This window comes from Haemorhous mexicanus, chromosome 1 (assembly GCF_027477595.1).
Source record: "Haemorhous mexicanus isolate bHaeMex1 chromosome 1, bHaeMex1.pri, whole genome shotgun sequence".
Lineage (NCBI taxonomy): Eukaryota > Metazoa > Chordata > Aves > Passeriformes > Fringillidae > Haemorhous > Haemorhous mexicanus.
In genome coordinates this window covers 31,881,874-31,906,172 of record NC_082341.1, presented here as the reverse complement: position 1 = coordinate 31,906,172, position 24,299 = coordinate 31,881,874, and the positions used below count along the sequence as shown (strand labels likewise).

General features: G+C 42.8%; 1 protein-coding gene and 1 long non-coding RNA gene across 6 annotated transcripts in view; one reads left to right on the top strand and one right to left on the bottom strand.

The window, feature by feature from the left end:
- RAPGEF5 (Rap guanine nucleotide exchange factor 5) overlaps positions 1–24,299 on the top strand; it is a 230,533-nt gene that overhangs the window by 63,451 nt on the left and 142,783 nt on the right. For 3 of the 5 annotated variants that reach the window (XM_059844686.1, XM_059844697.1, XM_059844675.1), the window contains one exon: positions 5,463–5,539. The exons of 1 other annotated variant lie outside the window; for it this stretch is intronic. In XM_059844686.1, coding sequence (XP_059700669.1) covers positions 5,463–5,539 — 77 coding nt within the window. Of the gene's footprint in view, positions 1–5,462; positions 5,540–12,960; positions 13,617–24,299 lie in introns of those variants that run through there. One more of the 5 variants, XM_059844708.1, reaches the window with a different exon arrangement.
- LOC132326511 (uncharacterized) lies at positions 4,563–5,523 on the bottom strand. The gene is made up of 2 exons (XR_009486252.1): positions 5,421–5,523; positions 4,563–4,930 (listed from the first exon to the last, which is right to left on the bottom strand). It is a non-coding gene; the product is annotated as an uncharacterized LOC132326511 (long non-coding RNA).

Below are 24,299 nucleotides of genomic sequence, written 5' to 3'. Positions count from 1 at the left end.
CAAAGAATTTTCAACAGAAAAGTGTATGTGGAGGAGTTAGAAAACTATTTCCCGTATGGACCAAAGCCTTCTGCATGGCTGAGTGTCAAATCTGCAGCAGTCACACTACACTGACTCCCAGCTGGCATTTTGCTACTGCCTCTATATGCACTAGAACAGGCAAAGACAGAAAACTGTGAACTGGGTTTTTGAAAGCCAGGATGTAGAATTCAATCTTTCAGAAAGCAAAACATCGTCAACAAAAGACAGTGATTGTGCTTTTAAGCCACCTGGGAGCAGAGGGAGAACACATGCTCAAGCATTCAGAAAGCTGAGGCAGCCTCAAGTTGTTCTGCTCCTGATTTTGCAAGTGAGATGTGAAACTGAAACAGTTGTGTTGTTGAATCAGAGAAAAAACAAGTTGTCTACCTGTGCTGACCTTGAAGGCTGCTCTCCTCCTGAGACAATTCTGTTTAGTCAGTTGTTTCTTCTCCTGAGCCTTATGCTGGCATAAAACAGGAGAAGGATGAAGGTGGGAGATAAGGGGACACAGCCACTGCCAGCAGTGTGGAAATCTCAGTGGCTTTTGATCACCTCCTGGCCCCCTGGCTACACCAGCACAAGCCAGTGTTGCACTGCTATGTGGGCAGCATCGCATTCTGAAGATCAGCCCCTAGAGCTGCCCCAAAGTCATACTCCACTGGATATGCTGGAAAACAGCTATTAAGAAGAACCCAAAATGAATTTAATGACTGAAGAAATAGCCACTGAAGTCAGTGTGAATGTGAGGCAAATTTTTGCAATGCTAAGTTTTGCCATGGGACAGTAGACAAGAAATGAAAAGTTGTTAACTAGAATTCCTAAATATTTCTTTACACTTTTTCAGAAATAAAAGAGAAACTCCAATAAAAGTGAATGAAACCACTTGAACCCTTTGCCCTGCAGCACAGGTTGGCAGAGAAATGGGGAAGAATGTTGTGATGCTTCCAGATTTTCCAGGAAACTAGCAATGCTCAGGAAGTTGGGGAAGCTGGAGTCCCTTGCATGGATGTGTGCCAGAGACAAAAGCATTGTTAACAGCTGAAATCTGTTTCTTCAGGCCCCATTGAGCAGGGCATAAGTACATTCTTAAGCATATCCCAATCCAGCAAAGGAGAAGAAGTGTGGGCTGAAGTTCCAGTTGTGTTGCTGATTGCATGTGGCAGTAGTGTGATTCTCACTACGTCCACAATGGCTTTGCTCTGCTCCAACTTCCTTGCTGTATCAAAATTAATTATGTTAAGGTGACCAACCTGAACTGGAACATGGCTTTAGGTTTTCTTAAACTAATGAAGGCAAAGATAGAAATTTATTCTGTCTGATTCTACAACTATTTGGGTACCCTGAGCCATGTGCTAGTATACATGTCTTTCCCTTTGGACATAGAGCTGGTTTCTTAGGCTCATGAGTTCTGAATCACATTTTAATTAGATGACTAAAATGCCTTTTATAAATATCTTTTTAAAGCAAAGTTTTAACTGTGAGCATAATCAAGTGTTGAAATCAATTTCAAAAATAATTTCAATTTGTCATCACTTGCAGTCCTTCAGCTGAGCATGAGTGTACATAAGCATACATTTCCCCCACTTATGTGGGATTCTTTTAGGGCACATTCTGGCACTGTGCTGCATAAATTGACTCAGGTCCATGGTGTGCTTTGCTGTGCATTCCTCCTGAGGAAAGAACTGTGTACACCAGGTTGGTTTCTTTTGGTAGCAAAATGTGGCATGCGTGTGAGAGCCTGCTTTTCCAAGAAGGTGCCTGGCAGTGTTTTACAGTAATTGCAGTTTCCTGTGAACATACACTGCATGCTATAGTCAGTTGATGGATGATCAAAGCATGATTTACTAAAAACAGATTATAATCTACCAGAGACAAGTTTCCTAGCCAGCCAGGGATGACTGCTAGATGATGCTATGCAATGTCTGGAAAGGTGATACAAATGACTTTCCAAGTAACAGCTTGGAACATAAGTCTTGGTTTTCCAACTGCTGTATGTAGAGATTACTTGTAGACACTGAAAAAGAGCTGTGTGATAATTTCTGATAAGGCTGCAGTTTTCTCTCATTATTTTTTGAGGGTCTTGCTGGAGAAAAAGCTCAGACCATTTCAGATTATTGCCCAGGACATTTGTTTTTTTATCTCAGGAAAAGGAACTGTGCCTCTGAGATGGCATCAAATGCTTTAGGTAGTTCCAGGATTGTGAGAAAGGATGTTTACTGTGTAGCCACTGACTAGAGGAGATTTTGCTTCCACTGAGATTGTTTCTCATCCAAGTCCTGGATCTGAAAATACCCATTCAGCTTCATTTATACAAGGCTACACTTAATCCTGGGTTATTTTTTAGGAAGAATGGAGAAGAGTTAACCATAGTCAATAGCAGATTGTTACCCGTGCACCCAGGACACTTTGCATGCCAAATAGTGTCTTTGAAGAGAGCCTTTCTTCTGTTGGTTTCATGTCAGCTATTTCAGTCAAGTGGCACCAGCTTACCCTGATGGAGGAAAAGTAACAGTTGTAGTCAAGTTCTAAGTTCATGCCCTCTCCTCAGTATGTGAAACTTTGTACAGGTTGAAGGTAATGGGCACTGGAAGCCTTGGCGGAATGCTGGGTGTAGTGGTGCCCTTTCCTGCTGCTTTGCATTTCTGACACTCTTTTGATTACAAGATCTATCTGTTCAGAACTAATTGAATCATCTGTGAATCATGGGAAGGCTTGGGGTGAGATTTGGCAGTATCAGTGGAGGGATGTGGACAGGAAGGTTTTATGGGAGTATGGGACAACCTCAGCTTTTATTTTTCTGCTGCTTGGTACTTTGGTTTTATGCCTCTGGCAGGGGAACTTGTGCAGCAGCAGAAAGCAAGGGAGGTATATGCAAATGGCAGGAAGACAGAGCCATATGGTAGTCAGTGCTGTCAGTGCTAATGCCCCACAAGCCCCTCATGTTTTCCTCTGGGGAAGAAGGCATTTGCATTTTAGCAGACCTTGGTAGTTGTTGCCATCTTTGTGGCCAAGCCAGAGGCTCTGGACTTATGGCTGGTGTCCTAATGAAACTATGGTTGTGGTGCTCATAATCTTGATAGCAGGGCTGGCAAGCAGCACCTGGCTAGCTACATGACCAGAGATTAACTGTGACAGTTCTAAAGCAGAAAAAGGGAAGAATTTGGCAGTTTTAGTCCGTCAGTCTCACCACAGTGTTGTTGAAACTAGGTGAACATGATTTATTTCACTACCTTCAATATACCAGTGAGTTCTTCTGTGAATGCTAGAGTCTTGGCAGAATGCAAACATGTGATTTTGCTCCCCATTCCTTTACTGCTCCTCTCTCTTCTGTTATGCCTACTAACTGGGAAACACAGTGTGGCTGAAAGGTGTCCTCAGACTAAGTGCTGTGTATTCATCCGTAGCAATACAGCCTCCAGAGAACAGGTTAAACAACAAATGGTCTGTTTGTATATGCCTTACCTTACAGGTGCTGTTTTCTCTATACCTTGGGTAGGACAAAGGTTTCAGATGTGGAGTCTGTACTGGAGATCCTAACAAAGAGTTTTAAATCAATTTATAGTTTTCTTGTGATGTAACCAAAGGAAACCCTGTTTATTTAATTAAAGCATGTAGCTGATATCCAAGACAATGAATATGTAGGGCATGCATGTTAGACATTTACCTGAGATTTTTGTTACCTTTGGATGAAGATAATGTAAATGTTCTCCCATTGCTTAGTTATATTTTTTTCCTGTTTTACAGAAATGTGAATGAAAACCCATGGCAAAATTTAGGTGTCTGCAGTGCAGCTGCCTAGGTTTGAGCTGCTTGCCTTAATTCACTTTATAGTCAGTGGAGGTAAAAATGTAATTTTTAAGACCTGTCTTATTCAAAACACTGTGGCTGAATTCAAGCCTATAAAAGCCTCTTTCTCTCCTCTGACACGAAAGGGGGCCCAGTTTAGTGGTTCTTATGTAGACAGACTACAGATGGCCAAAACCCAAAGATGAAGAATCAGAGTGAGGAACTGATTCCATTACATTATTCTCCACTTTGAAATGCATTTATTTGGTTAATGAAATCCAATGTGTTTCAAAGTTCTAAAACAGAGTAAGTTCTCAGCCATTCCCCAAGGTGGCTCAGCTTTGTTAGTGGGGCTCACAGACTAACAGTCTGGTGTTACATGACCCAATTAGTTTTGATAACTTCCCATTCAGACTGCATTCTTACTTGCCAAAATAGAATTTTTCATGAATTACTAAATTAATAATCACTGACTTTCAGCTTTAGTGAAAGCTGATAGGAAGATGTTCTTGGCTTGTAATACAAATCTAATACAAGCTTCAGGGGGGGCTCACTAAGTTTCATCCTATTTTTATCAGCCTTCTCCAGCCACTTATATTCCTCTTTTCCCAGGTGCCTTTTATTAGCTTGTTGAAAATCTGTGGGAAGTAAGACACTTTAACCTTTGAAAGATACACAACAGGTATTTTTCCTCTTCTAATGAGTCAGAAGAACCAAACAGTATTAGAGATTGAGTCACCACATACCAGTAAAAGTAGTTTACCAGTCTGTTAGTTTATTACCAGAAAGCTACCTAGGTCTTAATTAAGCTGCAGATCTGTCTCCCTGAGACAAATTCAGTTTGGCAAGAATTGGGAAAGAGAAACTCAAATATGTAATTCAGTATTTTTCTCTGTAGTGTCTGTTACAGTTTTGTTTTAGAATTGTTGCTGAGGACAATGTTTAGAAATAAGTATCTAGCTGTAAAAACCTGACTTTATTGAGGTAGTCATATACAAGGTTGGGGCAATAAAGGATGTCCTAATTATTATCCTATAGGTTTGACTGTTAATTGTGATGTAGGATACTGGACTGGCTTCCAAGCTCTATTCTTCAAAAACTGTGCCATAAATGAATGAAAACACTGGAAGAAAAGGGAAGAATTGTTATTGTTTAACCACAACAGTCCAGGCAGGCTGCCATAACAACATTTTTCGAGCTCTAATTCAATAATTAGATCCAGCTACAAATGTATTCGTTTAGCCAAGCCCTCTACTTGGCAAAATGTCTCAAATTTCCTTTGATAAATGCTGTTGTTTGCTTAATACATCATTAGATAGTTTGCGAATTGCTTGTCTGTAAATTGCTATGTTCAGTAGCAGCTTATTAATTAGATTAATTTGGTTTGGTATTTTGCTAGAAATAGTTTATATAAATGTACAATTTTATTTCATTACAGTTACAGATATAACACTGTTTACTAACGGTAGTGCATCCAATTTTCAGAAAATACTGTTAACGTCTTCAGGCCAAGTACAAAAAAAGCATTTTTCCAGGGCTTCGGTGAGAGGGAACAGTTTTTTCTTGTGGGATAGAAAGATCCATCTCATGTATTTTGCATGCACAGTACTTACTTTGACTCTCACAGTGTGCTCACTGTGGCTCTCTTCCAGCAGGTTTTACATGGCTGCTGATGCGGTTTGTCGGGAGACTGGATTGTAAGAGTCTTGTTTTACCATTCTGGCTGCTGCAGGTAATCTAAACACATTTCAGACGGATAAATGCATGCAGACCCCAGAGCTAGTACTGCTTGCATGCAGAAATCCTCCTCTGTAGCTAAGGTTCCTGTAAAACCCACCTCTCCACAAGCCAACATGGATTATCTTCCATGGGTAGTCTCAGCTGGATCTGTGTTGATGTCTTAGGACAAAGTGGTTTGCTATACTAATTTCTTTAACTCCCTGACTCCTGTTACCTTTCAGAAGTCTCCAGAAGTGTTTGTAAACACTTAGAGGAGACTTAAGGAGGCGGAGATTATGATGGGCAGAACAAAGACAATTTCTCCTTTTCTCCAGGTGTGCTGGATATCTCAGCATGGGGAGAGCTGTTTTGCCAGCCACCTCTCCTTCCCCAGCCCTGCCCTTGCTGTCTACTACTTCCTTGAATGACAAGATTGCTTTCATCATGTTTTCCCACAGTCCCTTTGAACAGATATCCCACAGGACGAGAGAATAGTCAGGGATCCCAGGAGTCCTGTTGGAGTGAGATTTGAGGGCTCATCAAGCCATAGGTCTGGACACAGAGTTCAAAATGCCCTTGTGTGGATCCATTCAAATCCATTTACTATACCCTAGGCACATGGGCACTGCCTTCCTGCACTGACAGATGTGGAAGGCAGTATCTCTCCCTGGGCCTTTGCTTATGCCAGCTTAACTGGAGCTGCTGGAGTGAGCATTCCCTCCTTTACCACCACCCAAATGGAAAGGACAAAACCACCTGGATTTGTCCACAGCCTCATTACCAGCTAGTGCTGGCATGGCTGTACTTCACTACCTTTAATGTTATTCTTAACAACACTAGACAAACCTATCTGGTCACTAAGCAAACCTACACCATCCCTTGTACAATGCAGACTGTCTTCTGAACCCCCAATCAAACATGATTTTCTTTTCCAGTCATCTGTCTCCCTGTTTCTGGTCAACAGCTGCAGTCCTCTTATTCAGAGGGAAAAGTCAGCCATAGTTTAAAAAAAACAAAACCCAGAACAAATGCAAACAAATCAAATTTTAAAGAAAATGTTTTAGAGCATTTCAATACTCACATGATGTTGTGAGATGGTTTCATGTCTAAAATGGTAATATTATTTCTGGCAATCTATCTCATGCTATTCTTTTGTTGATTTTTCCAACCTCTCAGGAACTTGGAATGAAAATATTTTACTGATGTTACTATCCCTGGGAAAAGCTTGTCAACATAGATACAGGTTTATGCTGAAAACTCAAAATGTTTGGCATGTGGTTTTGTATTTTTCCTTCATCAAAGAAATTATGTGGGGCTAAGGTCTGTTCACATGGAGGCAGCAAGAGATACTGACACTGCAATTAAAGCAAAAGGCGACATTTCATATCTGTGCACACATATATGCAAATATCTCTTTTTGCAAATGATAATATAATCATATGAGAAAGTCATTCCATTTCAGTAGCTCTCTCATATGAAAGCTGAGTAGACACTCTGGGCATATGTATGCTATAAAAACCTCTCTCTCTCATTTTTGCAGTGGCTCTCTGAGCAGGGGGATCAATGAAGCCTGATTTTGTATGGATTTGTGTCTTGAGGTTGAGACCTTATCTGGACTTTGAGGTCTCATATGAAGTGCTGCACTTTTTACCTCAGTGAAGCATTAACCACAGCTCTTAACTGGCTGCCTAGAATACTTTTAAGGACTTAATAGTTTTTGGATTTCAATGCCTCTCAAATGTTTTTGATGAGCTTAAGCATTTGAAGATCCACAGAGGGATCTAGATGCTCAAAGAGGCAGTACATAAATGAAGCTAATGTGTCCTCACCCATATATGGGGAAGAAGCATACAAATTAAAACAGAAAACATGGATTTAAACATAAACAGAGAATTTAACAGCTAAGGAAGAAAAGATATATTTGCAGATTAACCATTAATCACACAGGGGAAATCTTCCATTGCCTGTGAGAATTTAGCACCTAATTGCAATTTGTCTGTTTTAAAATTTCCTACACAATCTCTTCTGTAAATGTATGTTAAGCTTCTCACATTACACATTAGAAAAAAAAATGATGTATATGCCTGTGTGTCTGGGGGGAAAGGAACTTGAATTTCAGTTGTAGCTGTCAGAAAAACTCCCCGATTCCATGGGTTTATTTCTGTGTTTTCATTTTAAATTTTTAATTAAAAGACATTGATTTGCCATTTTGAGATTTCTATGTTTAGTTAAGAACAAACCAACCAAACAAACCAAACAAACTCCACTGAGGATCTTATTGGCTTTGGAGTCGAATTTTGGCCTGTAGGAGAAAGAGCAATAGCTCAATGACAACACCGTTTTGACAGAAAAGGCCAGATAGATGAGCTTTAAGAGTTTTAATTTCCTTGAGGGGTCATAAGGTCCCCTGATACCAAGAATGTTAAAAAGACAAATCAAACTGAAGAGTTGAGTCAGGTTCATTAGCTCTAGCAAATCACAGTTACCGCAGCAAATGCATTCTTCCTTGGGATTGTATGAAAGCAAGTTTGTTACACACCAAATAATGGAAATATAATGCTGTATTTACATTAGTTTTGCCCTTGTCATCATGGCTCAGTGATTCTCAATTGCTAAAGGAAATGCAGAGAGATCCCTTTAAGGTTTCAAACACCCTTCTGCACACCTGTCCTCTCACAATTCGGGTTCAAAGCACAGCAGCAACAAACCCAGTGGCTCAGGATGTTCCTGAGCTCTCTTCCCTTTGAGTGCCTAAGAGTCAGTAGCAGGGATCATGTCCCAATTCCATGGATGATTCACAGGCAGGACACAGGCTGAGAAGCCATTTGAAGATGCTCTGAGAGTTTTGAAGGCTGGAAGAGGTGCTCGGGGCAGAGGGGCAGGCGGCTCTTAGTGAGGAGCAGGGAGAAAGGGTCAGATGCTGAACTTGAAGAGGTTCACAGGCTGTCAAGTGAAAACTGGGGGTTGAATTAGGAGAGACAGCTTCAGATCTTCCAGCTATGAGTCACACAAATCATGAAACTACTTGAAATAGTAGTTTCCCCTACTCATACATCTCCTTTATCTTTAACCTCTTCCCTCTCTTTTGTAGTTATTCTCCTGTTCTGCTTTCTTTCAAGTCACACCCTGCACTGTTTTCCTGCTTCCTCGTCCCCTGTTCCCATTTTGGTATCTTTCTGCTGCTGAGCATTCATTACATTTTGCAGATCTTTCACATTTTGGAAAAACTACAAGCAGTACTTCTGAGCTTTGGTCACTGAATATATGATGACACAGTACTAAACTGTTTTTCAAAAAAATTACTTGAGAAACTAAATAAATGATTTATTTTTAAGTATGCACTACCCACATACAAGCCCTAAATCTGATAATGAATTTGTGCTATTTATATCCATAGTAAACACAGTAAATTGGTGATATTCAACATTTACAATGCAACTGAGGTCCCACTCTTTGATCAGGTGGAAGGGAGATAAAGAACTCAAAAGTCTCAAGCAAGTTATTTGGCCGGAAAGCAGATCTCTGGGAGCTCTGAGGTGTGGACAGGTTGGTTTTGTTCTGGAGCTGAGTGAACCAATGAAGAATCACCAAAGCAGAAGAAGGTGGGAGGTGCCCAGACTTCTGCAGTGTTTTCTCCAGCTCACAGCACAGTGGGTGAATGGTCACCTGCTGCCCTTGTGCTGTGGGTGAAGTGATGAGGGGCACACACCCCTTCTTGGGACTGGGAAATGTGTCCTGAGACTGCTATGAGGCACTGAAGTGGCAGAATGGAGCAAAGCCTTATCCAGCCCTTCTCTTTTACAGGGTCGTAGCACATGTTGTGTTTAAAGCTAGAAACAAAAATGTGCCAGGCCAGGCTTCTCCATGTCAGGAGCCTGAGAGCTGCCAGGATCTCAGAGCATGACAGGGCAGCCTGCAATTCATGAGCATTGGGCCGGGAGTAACCTTTGGCAAACTAAAATTTGTGGGATACAATTGTCAGGAGAGCATCCCAGAGAAAGGGACCTCCTCTGACATTCATCTGGATGTTGCACAGGAGGTGGGCACTACACAGCTCACCTCCTCCTGAATGGCAAAAGAGATGTTACAAAGAAAAATGTGCTTGCCTGCTCTTTGAAGAGATGGGGAGAAGGAAATCAACTCAGTTTCTGAAAGGGTAGGAAAGCATCCACCCCCATCCTCACTCTGGCAGGACTGCCTGGGGAAGGGGAAGTAGTGTTTGGCTGGTTGTGTGGTGGGTGGTGTTGTTTTGGAAAAAAACCTGCTTTCTTCTAAATGCCTCCTGCCAGGTCAGGGAGAGGAAATATTCAAAAAGGACTGCTGCCTGTCAATGACATATGGCTCCTGCATACCAGCACTCTGCAATTCTATTTCTGCACTGCCTATCTCCACTTCATGCAGGGAAAACTGAAGTGGCATCTATCAATTATTCCAACTGAGTCAAGAACTCCTAATACTTTAAGTGCAAAATAAGACTTTATTATGCTTTGTCAGGAAATGTCTGATACCAAGTAATTCTTTCCTTTTGCAATGATCTACTTAAAAACTGATGTGAAACACATACGGGCCTGAAACAGCTTGCATTGTTTTTACTGCATTTCTTTTGATTGTGCTACACCATGAAAGAAAAACAAACACATTCAAAAAGCAGACACTCCCAGGCTCCACATCTGCAAAGTGCAGTACAGTTGTTTAGCTCTCCAGACTCCATCCTGTATCTATTTAAACATAGATGTTTCTATATTTATATGAAGACTGTTGCAAGTAAGGGAACAAAGCCTGGTCCGGACTCCACTCTGGAAGGTGTATTCAAGTTTGGAATTTTTGCTAGAAAGCACCAGATAGAGTGTGTCCTTAGTTTTGCTTTATATTGGATCAAATTATAAGTGTTTAATCTAGAGAACTGGAAATCTCCAATGTCTGCACACGGTCAGTGGATCTGATATTCCTTTCATGTTATTGCTGGTGTCTATGAGGGACAGGAAATCCAGTCACCTGCAGGCCAAACCTGCTGAGAACAGGGACCACAGTCCCTCAGAGCCCTGCTGTGCCTTTAATGACAGTTCACTGAGAGCAAGATGCTCTGAACACAACGTTTTGGCTGCAACACTGTTTTGGGTTTTCTAAACGAAACTGTTTTGCCAAACATCTCACTGGATCTAGTTTTGCTCTCTGATCCCCATCCCTTTCCTGTTCAGAAAAAACCCAGACTCATTCACCATGCTAAACTTTCAGTGGCTTAATAAAAAAAGCAACACAAAATTTAATTTTATACAATTCCTAGCACAATCCTCCCAAAACCTGGAATGATCCAAACAAGAACTAGAGAGGCCTATCTACTCAATTTTTTTGACAACTGATAGTCCATATTATGCTGTCTGGCAGCTGATAATTTTTAAACACACCACAGGGCATATTCATTTCTCTTTCAACACTGTTTACATGTTATACTTGCTTAGTTATCTCTCTAAGTTAAAATACAAAAAAATTTGAGCACTGGCATCATTTTACCCTTTCTTAACATAATCAAATTACTTCTGGTTATACTCCAGTCTGTCACATTAAGTCCCACTTTATTGAGTTGTCTTACTGTGGCTTGTATTGTAGCAGTGCCTAAAGACTCAGACAAAGAACATGGTCCTTTTGTGAAGCCTACAGACTAAGGATCCATTATTCTTTTGGGTGTAGATACACTTCTCTTCATAATTACATCCTGAGCTGCGAGAAAGTGGCTGCCAGGCAACACAGCTGTCAAAACTACATTGCAGGGCAGTTGGGAAGCACAAATCAAGTACAATAATAGAAATAATTGGGACACAACAATGTTTGGGATTGTCATAATCACCCTTGTCCTTGCAAAAGTGTTGGTACTGATGTTGCCCGTTGGGACTCCCAGATCTCTCTGGCATTTTGAGGACTGCAGCACACTTTTTGTCTAAAGGCTGCCACTATCCTGTCTCTTTTCTGTCTTTTGTGTCAGCAGTAGGCACCATTGCAATGGTGCTGTATCACTCTGCTAAAATAGGTGATTATTTTTTTACACTTAACCTTTCAGATCTGGCTAAAGTAAAGGCCAATAGCAGTGGAAAGGAGGTGATGCCAGAATGTGGCTGGAGCAAACCCTGTCCCTTTCAAGAGTACCCAGCCTGGCCTGATTCACACTGCTCATCAAATCATGCACAAAGGATGCAGTTAAGTTGATTTAACTGCTTCTGAAAGGAGCAGTTCTGCTTTACCTCACCTCCAGGTTTCTGCCTTCCTTGATCCTGCAGCTGTGGGGTCACAAGGTGGATCAGTTCAGCTGTCTGGCCAATGGAAAATCCATTATTTTCTGAGGTGTTATTTTTCCACCAGATCAATCAGCTGAATAGAGTCTGATGGTTACCAGATCCCACGGAAGGGTGGCAAAGGGAGGAATATGTCCGTGGGGTGCAGGAGGGATCACTGTTTCACGGGAGCCTGTGGTCAGGCCAGTGCTGCTGAAAAGCCAGGCTGCTGCTGCACTCAGGTGACAGATAATTCAATGTCACACTGATGCTGGAAGAGGCTGTTCTCTGTCTGGGCACCCTGACACAGGCTGGGCACATCTGCCGTCTTTCTACTGTGGATGAGCCTGTGATCCCAGAGAAGCTGGTTTAGGGAGCACATCAGCGAGGAAAACAACCTATTCCTTTTTTACTTTTTTCCCCCAAGGTTAGTGTCTTGGTTAAGCCAGTTTCCTGTGGGGCTGGAGGAGTACTAGGGTGAGTCCTAAAGCCAGTGGGACCTCTTGGCTGGGACAAGGCAACAGCTCTCTCTAACATGGCTGTAAAATTGGCTTGACTATTAATGTCATTTACTCAGACATTTAGGCTCTGGTAAACTCCTCCTGGATGAGCAGCTCAGCCTTATTTGTAGCTTTGAGGCAGAAGATATATGTAAGGGAGACCTACATAACCATCAGTTCTGTGATCTAAATAAAAGAGAATAGAGCCTTGCAGAGAGGAAGCAATTTCTGTACCATGAGTTAAAAAAGGAAGGCTCCAGAAACTAAATAAAGTCCCCATAACTCATGGAACTGAATTCTAGACTAGCCTTTTACAAATAGTAAGGGAATTGGTTTCTGTCATTGAGAGCTCTCTTGCAGGGATTACCTGAATGACTGGAAGCAAGTCATTCACCTGGGATGAACTTGGTTTTTCCAGTATCAATGCTGGCTGGCATTGGAAGACAAAACACCTCTTTGAGTCAAAAAACCACTGGGAAGGGAACAGAGAAGGTCTTCACCCCTTGTAGCCATAAATAGTACTGGACCAGAGGGTAACTCAGGCAAGTGGGAAGGCGCGGAGGTCTCTAGCCCAGGCAGGCTCAGTGCTTGGGGGTCACACCAGGCTGCTTGGGACTTCCTCCAGCCCCATCCTGACAGCCTCCAGTAGGAAGCCGAGGCCAGCCAGGCCCTGGAGGAGCCCGAACCCCTCTCTCCTCTGTTCGGAGCCGCCGTCTCTGAGCGTGCTGGCCGCTCTCCCACGTGTTTTCGCCGTGGGTGCGGATCGGTGCGGGGCGCCAGGGCCGGAGGGGACAGCCCGAGCGGCGGATCCCTGAGCGCAAAGGAGTTAACAGGACTTTCTGCCTTTCCCGCCCGCGCCTCCTCCACCCTCCTCATTACCTGCACTTTATCACCGCCGGAGCCGCGGGGCGGGAGCGGTGCAGGGCCGGCGGGGCTGCCTGCGCCTCCCGGGGCTGCCCGCGGCGCTGGGGCCGCGCCGTGCGGGGGAAGGTGCGCGAGTGCTGCGCGCAGCGTGCGGGGGAGCGCCTGCCCGCCCGCCCGCCGAGTGCCTGCCTGTGGGTGGGAGCGCGGCTGGGGCTGCGGCCGGGCGGGCGAGAGAGCGGGGCTGCGCGCCGCAGCCCGGCAGGGATGCGGCATGGCCGTGGGCTCCGTGAAGATGCCATCGCCGTGTGAGGGCGCGGAGCTGGCCCGAAGCTGGAGCCCCGGCGGCGGAGCCCAGGAGCCGCCGCCGCCGGTGCAGCTGCGGCAGAAGCTGCGGGAGCTGCCGGCGCTGCTGCGGAGCGGGCTGACGCTGCGGAGGAAAAGCGCGGCCGCCGCCGGCCGGGTGAGTAAGTGAGTGAGGGAGGGAGTGAGGGAGTGAGCAGAGAGCGAGGGAGCAGCCGGCGGCCCGGGGCAGCGCCCCCGCCCTGCCCTGCCCTGCCCGCCGGGCTGCGGTGCCCGGGGCAGGCGGGGCGGCTCCCGCAGCGCCCCCGGCCGGGCCGCGGTGCGCGGGAGGCCGCGGGCTCTCGGCGCTGGCCCCGCGTGGGGCCAGGCGGCGGCACGGGGGGAATGAAGGAGGGAGGGAGGGAGGGAGGATGCTCGGGCAGCAGCCTGGCGGCACCTCGGCACCCACCGGGAGAGGTGTCCGCTGGGGGCCTCGGGCTCCGGCCACTGCTGCCAGCTCTGGTGCAACATGAGATACCAGGGTGAGAAAGCGTCCCTGTCCCATCTCCGGGTTCCTCGAGTGGCTCCCCCCCTCTGTCCCTTTCCCCTCGTGCGAGCTGACGCCTGCTCTCCGCGGACAACTGGTACAACGCGCCTGTGCTCCGACACCGGGGCACACGCGTGTTCCAGCAGCGAACTCCGTGCCCTGGAGCATGTGAAGCTGGGTTGGAGGGAAGTTGGGAGGCACACCTGGCCTTCAGCCTCGCCTGTCTCCTTACAGTGAGGCCGTGGGGTCAGATGGGCATGACCGAAATCCCCGTCCAAATTTCTCTCAATTTCACCCATTTTTAAAAAAGCTGGGGGTGTGTCTCCGCAGGGCAGTCAGTGCCCTGGTGAAGTCCAGCGGGATACTGCTGTGGCTGGGATCTGCAGTGACAGGCAGCTGCCCATGGCTCCGAGCTCTCCCAGTGTGACTGGAGCCATATCGGGCGGGGGCATTGCCGTCAGATCAGCGGCAGTCAATCTGGTCAGACCTCACTTGCAGGCCAACACTGGATTGTAACCCATCTCCTGAGCAGTCGAAATGAGGGGTTGGGTTAATCCACATGGGGCTGGTCTGTCTGTGTTGGGAATTCGGTGAGCTGCTGTTTTGTATCAGTGCATTGACAAACACCTGTGCAGAGAGTTGGGGGAAGTCAGCATGATGTGTGTTTGTACCCTCATCAACTTTGCAGTACTTTGCCCATGTAAATAAATGATTTCTCTGCATGGGGAAGTTGTTGTGAAATATACCAGGGTGTGAATTTCAAACCAAACTTCCTGGGTGAATGCTTTGTTATAAGAGGATATATAGGCAAGGAAGATAATAAGGATTAAGGTGGGATATAAATTCACAGTAGAATACCTATTTTTAATGTGGATTCAGATTCCAGTTTTACAGTATTTTTTTTCCTTCAGCACATTCAACACACAAAATAAAGACTAACCTGTATGGAGATGCCTAATGATTTTTATTGTTCTGGTGAATTAGTAATCCACCTGATTACAATCCAAGTTGTCCATATGAACACAGAGCTAAGGGGATTCAGTTAAACAGCTAAATCTTGCTTTGCCCTAGGAGGATGTTTGTGACAGATATCCTTCTTCCAATGAAGAAAGTACTTTTCTGAATTGTGTGGTTTGTTCCTCATTAGAAGCATACTACCAAAGAAATGGAGTAAGTGTGCAGTGAGGAGGAGAGAAGCACTGCAGAACTGCTGCTGGTGACAGCTTTAGTTCTCAGGCAGGTCTGAAACACTGTTTTAACAAAACAAAGTCATGGCACTTCAGGGAGACACCATGCAGAGCAGCCTCAGGTTTACTCTCGTGCTTATTGCTCACCACTACTGAAAGCATTTGACAAATGAGTGGTACAACAGTTACTCTGTAAATATTTGCTGTGGGTGAGTTAACATCCCGGTGAGAAGCCTGGGTAGCTCCTGGGTCATACAGCTTCTCAGTTTTGCTTGATGAATCCTTGCTCCTCTCTTGTTTCACAGAATTCTAGTGAGACTCTGCCTGCCTTTGCTGATGTTCTGTGTTATGGACCAGCAAACACAGTGTGACAGATTTAGTGATGGTGTCACCTACGGCTTCACCTCCCGGTACCCTGTGGGTCACCTTGTAAAGTTTTTCTTGTACCATCTGTGTTGGTAGGAAGACTAGAGGGAGGATGGTGAGTCTGTAAGGCGATCTGGAGTCAGCCCAGTGGATCTTCTGCTAGGAAGAAATTGTTTACGGCGAGGGTGGTGACACACTGCAACAGATTGCCCAGAAAAGCTGTGGATGCCCCATCCCTGGAAATGTTCAAGGGCAGGTTGGATAGGGCTTTGATCAACCTGCTCCAGCAGAAGGTGTCCCTGCCCATGGCAAGGGGGTTGGAATTAGATTGTCTTTAAGGTCCCTTCCAACCCAACCCATTCTGTGGTTCTGTGACTTTGGATCAGTGGGAGATGCTGTGTGGAGATACTGTATAGCTGCAGCAGTGTCTTGGTCCCATGGGGAGAGTGGGAATGCTGTGCTCTGCCATCTCTGGGTTTGCAGGGACTGTCCTGCAGATGGAATTACTCAGCAGCATAAGTGCCTAGTGGGGTGTTTCAAGGAGCAGGTCGTACAAAGAGTCCAGCAGGGTTGTTAATTCACTTGCTCCCTTTGGAGAAAAAGTGGCACCTGAAGTGCATGGAGTGTCTCCCTGTATGTGTGATCATCCAGGGAGCAGTTTGTTTTTGTTAGTAGTACCCTGTGTTGATTCCTGTCTGCTCTGTGCATGTGCCTTTCCCCCCAGAAATGGACTTTTAGAGGCATGACACTCTAATGTACTTCTATTTAATCTGATTAATAATTTAAACCAGGAAAAAGAGAATATTTGGGAGAGAAAAATGTGTTAGAACAATAAAATGAAGCATTTTTATACTTTCCCTTTTAAACATGACCCTAAAATTTGAAGTCTTAAAATAAGGTTGAAGAAAGGAGTAACACAAACATATGAAGCAAAGATTCCCTTTTTTTTTCCCCACCCCAACAAAATTTTTCAAGTTAATCCAAAGTTAATTTTCAGAGGGTTTTGTTTGCTTATGAAAAAAAACTTAGTCTGTTCTTCCTCTCCAGTGACTTTTCTTTGTGCCTTTTTGCTTGTTCAAACACCAAGCTGAGAGTCTTATTTGTCCAGCTGGTTTCATCAGGAGTGTTGCTCACTTAGGTGAGCTGTTTTCAAGTAAATGCTGACCAGCTGAAATTCTGGCTTCTTTAATTTCCTAGAAAAATATTATGACCCCTGAACAGGGGTTCTGCTTCTGATGCTGACTTGCTCGGGGACTGCCTGCAGTGCAGTTTGCTTCCACATGTATAAAGCACAGATAATCTACATGTGTGCATGCCTGGGGACTATGGATAATAAAATATAATGGAAGTGTTAAGGGTATTATAATTGTTTTAAGGATGTACTTCACTTCATGCTGTTCAAATACTTCCTGGGCTTCGGGGGAAAGGAAAGCATTGTGTAATAGAGGATAGAATGCATTAAAAGAATTGATTACATTTTGAAAATCAGTATGGGGTGAAAAAATTTTTTTCAATCTGTTTGGACATATATCTCAGCCCTTAGCCCTTCACACTAGACTATCTGAAAATTATGACCAGAGATGGGGATAATTGAAAATACAGTATAACAAAATTAGATTTCCCTCTCAGTTCAGCGACCCCCAAAACTGGAGAGAAAATAGGTATTTTTTGCTTTCTGTCTTAGGATACACCCAGTACTAACACATGTAAAGAAGTTGGAGATGGAAAAGCACCTCGTAGAAAATGCTACAGTAACCATTCTGCTTGGATGTTTCTGTGCTGTGAACAGTAAACATGAATACACTCTACTGCTTCAGTCATTTATGTAAAACGAACATCCAGTTTCTTGTCTAGGGGAGCCCAATGTTTCTGTTAAAGCTTTTGAACTTTGAACTGTGCATTGACAGTTTTTTCCCTAAATTCAGTCTTAGGACAGGCGTAGCACAGTTATCCAAGATGGCATGGATGATTAGATTGTTCTTGCACAGTGAGCTGCAAGGTGAAGGTTTTACTCATCATCCTCTGCTGGATAAAATAGCAGAAAATGCAACCTTTGCTGTGGTAGCTGGGTGTGTGTCAGAGCTTGTGCAGAGGCAGAGGAGGGATCTGTTGCAGTGGGTCATTGTGCCCTGTGGAACTCTTCCCCTCCACCATGTCCTTTCTCAAATTCTCGGGAAAGACCCTTCTGTTTCCCAGTTTGCTTCCTAGAGTTGTGTTGAGTGTATGTGTAGGAGGCACGAGTACTTTGCTTATGAACAGTCTTTGCTGCTCTTCCTGCTGCCTGTTAAAGATATCCTCTTCTCCTCCCTTTTCTCTTGTGACTAGTGATGAAATACAGTTCTGTGCCTCTGGAAGCACCAGCAGGGAGGTTCTGCAGGCCACTCCATCATGACAAAACTCATTTTCACAACACTCAGTTTTATTCTTTATGGACCTAACACTGGAAGTGCTCAGAAGGAGGAGGAATCATCTTGCACACACAGAGGCAAACACCTTTTTAATCACCTCTTCTGCTTTCTAGGTTCACATTTACACACAGATAAATACTGTTATACATGAGCATCAATGTTGCTCTTTGTCACAACAGTGGAGCTGGAAAACCTTTTGGATGTCATGGAGTCAAACCCCAATACTCTGATATTGTGAAAGATCTTGCTGGTCTGTAGAAACCTTCATCATGGGATGTACCTTTTGGCTTGATCAAAGTTGAAGAGATATTGAAGAGGCTATTTTCTCTTTTGAGACCTTGTAGTTACTTCTGTGAGGTTCCTAGAGGTCTTTGGCCAGGCAGATGTTCTCAGACTGTCTTCACTGTCTTATCTTTGTTTTGAGCAGCATACTTTGCTGTATGTCTGTCAGGATGTAACTGACTGTAGGGCTACAGATTGGAAATAAACTACAGAAGCTCTGGTACAGCTGCTAAAAGTCTGCATGAGTTCAGGGTGAGTCTGGAGAAGTTCATGGAAGAGAAATGTATTGAGGATACATAATCCTTATCAGGCACAGAAGGCTCCCAGGCTGAAAATAGTTGGAGGGTTGGAGTGCATTAGGGATATCCGTCATGTATTCTGGCACTAGCAGTTGTCATGCTGTTGGAGACAACTCCTCTTTGGCAGAGGAGAAAAATCAAACTATATGCAATCTGTTTTAATTAAATGAAGTATCAGATCCTCTCAACCTACATTCTGCTAAACTTTTCTTTATCTCTTGTTAGGGGCTTTGAGTTGCTTATGTCATTCAAGTAGCAATTCTGTAATCAATTCATTTGGCGGCTGGGGAGACTGTAGTGCTGTTGATGAGGTTTTGCCTGGACATCAGAAACTAGCTGCTGGAAACACTCAGAATTTACTGTCCTTCCTTCTATGGCTACATCATTGTGGTGGTTGATGCTTAGGTTTGATTGAGCCGAGCATATAGATCTGCTTTGTACCCAGATAATCCTCCCGCAAATGACTGACATTTATTGCAGTTCATATCCTTGTTGGCAGCTTCTCATCTTCATGGTGCCTGAGTGAGCTTCTATTTCATGCTGCTGAATTGCACTCCTTTCCTAATATTGCACTTCTTGAAGGCTCCTAATCTTCCAGTACACCATTCTGTTTATATGGGTTTTGACAATACCTCCAATTTTGTGCCATCAACACATTTCATTAGCACCTTTATGCTCTTTTTACCAGTCTTGCTAATGAGAACAAAAAAAAAATCATAATAATTTCCCTGGTATCTATGTTTTATATACTATAGAGACTTTAATTTTGACATTTCTTCTGCATTAAAAAGATGCAGCAATGTTTTGTGTAGATGCTGTACTGGCTAAAATCAGCACATGAAAGTGCTGGATTGACTCAGTGGGTTGGAAGTTTTATTGTCAGAAGTTTTATTGAAGTTGATTGATTGATATTGGTGACATTTTGCTTTCAAGTTTGCCACAGAGGTTCTACTCAGTAACTTAATACCCCCATCACTTTAGCAGCTATTAAATGACTAAAAATAGTTGTGGTAAGTAGTCTTGAATTTTTTCTATTGTAACCAGGATTATTATGTATTCCTGCTAGATGTATTCAATTAAGATAATTATCTTTCACACATCACATATAGTATCCTTAAACTTGTCAGCTCTGTGATTGGTGACACATGAAATATTGAGCAATGGATAAAATAGCTTTAGCAACAGTGACCATGGTAGCTGGTGGGAAATTTCAGTGCCTCATGTGTTTATTTGCATAATAATTTGTTTCATAGCCAGTCTTCAGTGAATTATTAAATTGAGAATACTTCTTAATTAACCCGTGTGTTATGACATCTGAGAAATTATGCCTGGATTTGATTAACTACAGTTGAATGAAATGGGAAGTAAACTCATACTTCTGCCCTAGGAAGTAACCTAGTAAGTTTGGCAGAATGCAAAGCTATTTTTCTCCCTGAGATTGGGGATTAGCCTGATTGACACGATGATGCCCACTGCCTGTGGTCTTACACTGGTGCTGGGAGTGAGGCTGGCAATTCCTGGACTGACAGTCAGCTGCTTTTTAGCATCCCTGGGAAAGTCCAGATGCAGCACTAGCTGGTGCCACTGCCAACGCATGGGGAATAGGTGCCATCATGTGCCTTGTGTTCATGGAAGCTGCATAAAATTGACACAGATTCCTTGACACACCAAAAATTTAGCAGCTTGCTTTAAACTATGGGAGAGGCTCTGTTTCCTTTCTCTGCTTTGGTTCAGACACATCCTGACAAGGCTCTCTTTGACCTGCCTGCCATAAACCAGACTTGACTTTCCCATGCTGCAAATTGAGCTCCAGCTGAAAATACCTTGAGCTCATTTTGCCTGTGCTCAGACTTTAAGTGCCAATTGTCTTGTGTTGAAAATAAAGCCTTCAGTTAAGGACTGCAGAAGCAAGTTTGATCATCCTTGCATGTTTTTTGTGTGGTTGGACAAGGATCTCAGTGGTTTCACTTTTAGTTTTGCTCTCCTTCCTAAGGGATGTAACTTGCAGATCCTCAGATGTGGTACTGCTGTGTATGGCTTGGAAACCTATCAAGGAAGTCTATGAAGGAAATAAGATCAACACCGCTGGAAGTAAAATTAGTGTCTTTGCAAAATTTCTGTTAGTGTTACATCCTGTTGAAATTCTTGATTTAAGGTGAGCTGATTGTCCCCTTAGTTGCATACTTACAGGAAAATAAACAAAATTCACTTAGTGGAATTTTATACTTTAATTTGCTTGGTTACAAACCTGTATTATTGGTTAATTCACAGTAGATTTCCCAGCTGCCAGGATGAATGAACAACACCATACTGTACAATTATGACAAACTCTGTTAAGATTTGTATTCAGCTGTTGTTACTTTTATGTCCCCAGTGGCTTGAATTCCATTTGCGCCGTGAGGAAATTGCAAAACAAGCTGTGCATTTTTATACTGATGAAAATGCTGAGAAGACAGTGATAGCTTTTCAAAAGGGGAAAAGAAAATAAAAAAGAAAAGCAGAATATGTCGAGTATCTAGGGTATAAACTTTATCCATGACACCTTTTTATTTAAACACTTTTCGTTACACCAGTGTTTTTGGCATGAGTTTAAGGATAAAAAAAGAAGTCATTTGGGCTCTAAAGTTAAAAGCCATGGAAGCTGGATGTGAGTATTTGCAAATTCTAGGCATAAAATGCAGTAGCTATTCATAATTGTCACAATGTCTTTTAACTCAGTTAACTTATTGTTTGGTTTGGGTTAGTCTGACCTTGTAAAATGATCTTCTTACAGACATTGTGTTAAGCTAGGGTCAATTATTAATTTAATAATTTAAATCCTATGGTATGCAATTTTCTCTGATTAATTCATTTTTTGAAAGATATTTTCTTACAGAGAGACACAGTGGTCTAACGGATTAAAAGTCAATACACTTTTTTATAGTGCTAAAAGAAAATAGTCTGCTGATTGAAGGAGAAAAAAGCCCTTCAATCTCTATAAATAGCAGTAGATGTGTATTCATAGCATCAGTAAGGATCTTCTGCCTTCAGTTTTAGAACTGAATTAACCCATTAAATCTTAAAATGCCAGATTATATGCTTTTTTGAAATACTGATTGTGAGGAATGCAACTTTTTTCCCCTTGTTATGGAGGAGACTGCATTTCTTTCCCTGTTTCCTGAACCTCATACTCAAGCCTTTATGTAACTGAGACATACACGGGATACACAAGTTAGAGCAATAAAGAAAGAAATGAGTTGAGAGTCTTTGGTTTAATTATGGGGTGTGTTTTATCTGTGTGTGTGTGTGTGTGTGTGTGTGTGTGTGTGTGTGTGTGTGTGTGTGTGTGTGTGTGTGTGTGTTTTATTGTGGTAGCTTCTCCAGCAGCTGCCCCTTCTGAGCCTCTGCAGGTCGTGCATGCATCAGCATCAGCACTCTGACTGTGGAATGAGTGGCACCAAGCAAGGAGCAGTGGCTGCTTGAAATGATAGCACTGGTGGAAGAAATGTATGTCAAACAGTGCCCTTAATGATGAAGTACATGGTGTGCAGTTTGTAGGTCAATATTGAGGAGGAGGAAGGAGTATTTTGGGTTAAAATCTGAAACAAACAAACAAACAAACAAAAAGGACCCCAAACTTTAAATCCCACAGAAAAACCTCAACAGAAAATTGAGCTCCAGACCACTTGTGAACATCAAGGATTTATGATGTGGCTTAGGGGAGGGAGAGAGAGCAGGTGTTTGGGGTTTGTTTATACATTTTTTTAAGATGATAAGCATTTAATTGTGGTTTTCTGGCCAAGTTTTCGCTAAGAGAGCTAGACCCAGTGGACCTAAAACACTTTGTAATTTCAGATGGATGTGCTAATCATTTGTTGCAATAGGCTGCTACTGCACACTGCTGAGCAGATGCTCCATTTCATCCCATAGGTGAATGCAGTTCAGTGATACATCAATTGATTTTTAAAATATGGAAAGAAGGGGAGAAAAACAATGCACACACACAGAGCTCTGAAAGTTGCAAAGCTGTTGTTTATTGGGTGGCTGAAGGAATGAGACAAAAGTACCACTTACACCTGCTCTTGATCCCAGCTCATGTACAATCCAGTGCTTTGTTGTAGTCTGTTATTTCTACAGTGCCTGAAGCCTCCTGGCAGCAAAAATAAATTTGGGGGTGTGGGCTGCGAGTCTGATGCTGAATCTGTGTTGCAGGGCAAACTGTGTTGTGTGTTGTTTGTTAAGGAAGGCTGTGGGAGACCCAAGCCCTAAAAGGAACAGAAGCAGAATCTAGTAGTTAGCTGCCAGAGAAGAAAGAGGAGGACACAACCTATCCCAAGGTTAAGTGTGTTTTGAGTTGAGCAGGATAAACTGTAGCATCTGTCATAGCTAGCATTGATTTGTGTGTGGGAATACTCTAACTTAGCCTTCCTTGAATTTTGTTGGGAAAAAGTTATTTAAGAAACAAAAATTAATAGTCCTGTTAGATTTAACTATTATAAACACTTTTGAAAACTTAAACAGAGTTTAATTCCAATGCACAAAGAATGGCATAAGCATGTCAAGTTGGAATTTTGGTATTTGAAAAACTTATACCATTCAGACCATCTTAAAATCTTATATCTTAAAGTTATACTCTGTCAGCAAGTGTCTGCAAATGATTAGAAGACGGTTCTCTTTCTTCCACATGTATAAAAGAGATTGGTAAAAATGCTCAGCCTGTTGGAGTGCAGTAATTCACAAATAGTGTCTGTGTCTATGGCCTTTGATGGCAATTGCTGCAACAAAATACATAAAATGCAAAAAATAATGGCAGTCAAATTAATATATCTTTATTTATATTTTTATTATTGTACTGCAGGATACTAAGAGGAACATTGGGCAGATATTTAATTTCTTGTTTTATCTCATTAAACAAAACAAATGAGTTTCAGATTAGTTTTACCAAAGCTATTTATCTAATTATGGCTTTCACTGCACTTGAATGAATGGTTGCAAATCAATAGGTCTCTTAGGTTGCCAGGACATGCATTAATATTGGTGAGTCTCCAAGCTGAATAGCAGAAGTGATGTCTCTTTGTTATTTTTCCATTCAGATATCTGTCCTCAGTTCATGCAGTGTATGCATAAAGTGAGAATTTACCTGAAGGCCTGCTTAAAGAGTTCCATTTATAAACTGATCATTTGCAATTCCGTGTGGCAAAAAATATTTACACTATACTGGTGGAGGTTTTATTTGAGAAAACCCAAAGCAATTATTTCAGAGGAACGCAGAGTAGATAAAAACATACTGTAGTGGGTCAAGATGATGGTTCATCTAGTCCTGTACCCATAAATTATAAGGTTAATCTAACAGGTAACAATTTTGGCCATAAATATAATGTTTCTTGTGATTTCAAGAGAGTGTGTGGGCAAATGTTGTATTGCCTGTCTCCCACACTTTTTTTTTTGTTTTGGATTTTCTTTTCTTTTTTTTTTGTTTTTTTGTTTGTTTCCCCCCTAGTTTCATATAGTCAGTTTATACTCTGGTGCTGGGGGTTTGTTAACATTAACCATTTTAGTTACAGCTTTTCATGTTGTGCATCTGCAAAGCCAGTCTTTTAATGAATCTGGATAGTGTTTTGTTTTCAGACTCATCCTGGGACATAAATTTACAAAGCTTCTCTGTGGGGTCTGTTGACAATAACTTTACAAGGGAAGGAAAATTGAGGTTTTATTCTGTTGTTGATGAAAACATTTAGTTTTGATCAGTTTTGAATATTCTTCCTTTAATTTCAGGGACCCTTCCTCTGTTCCTAT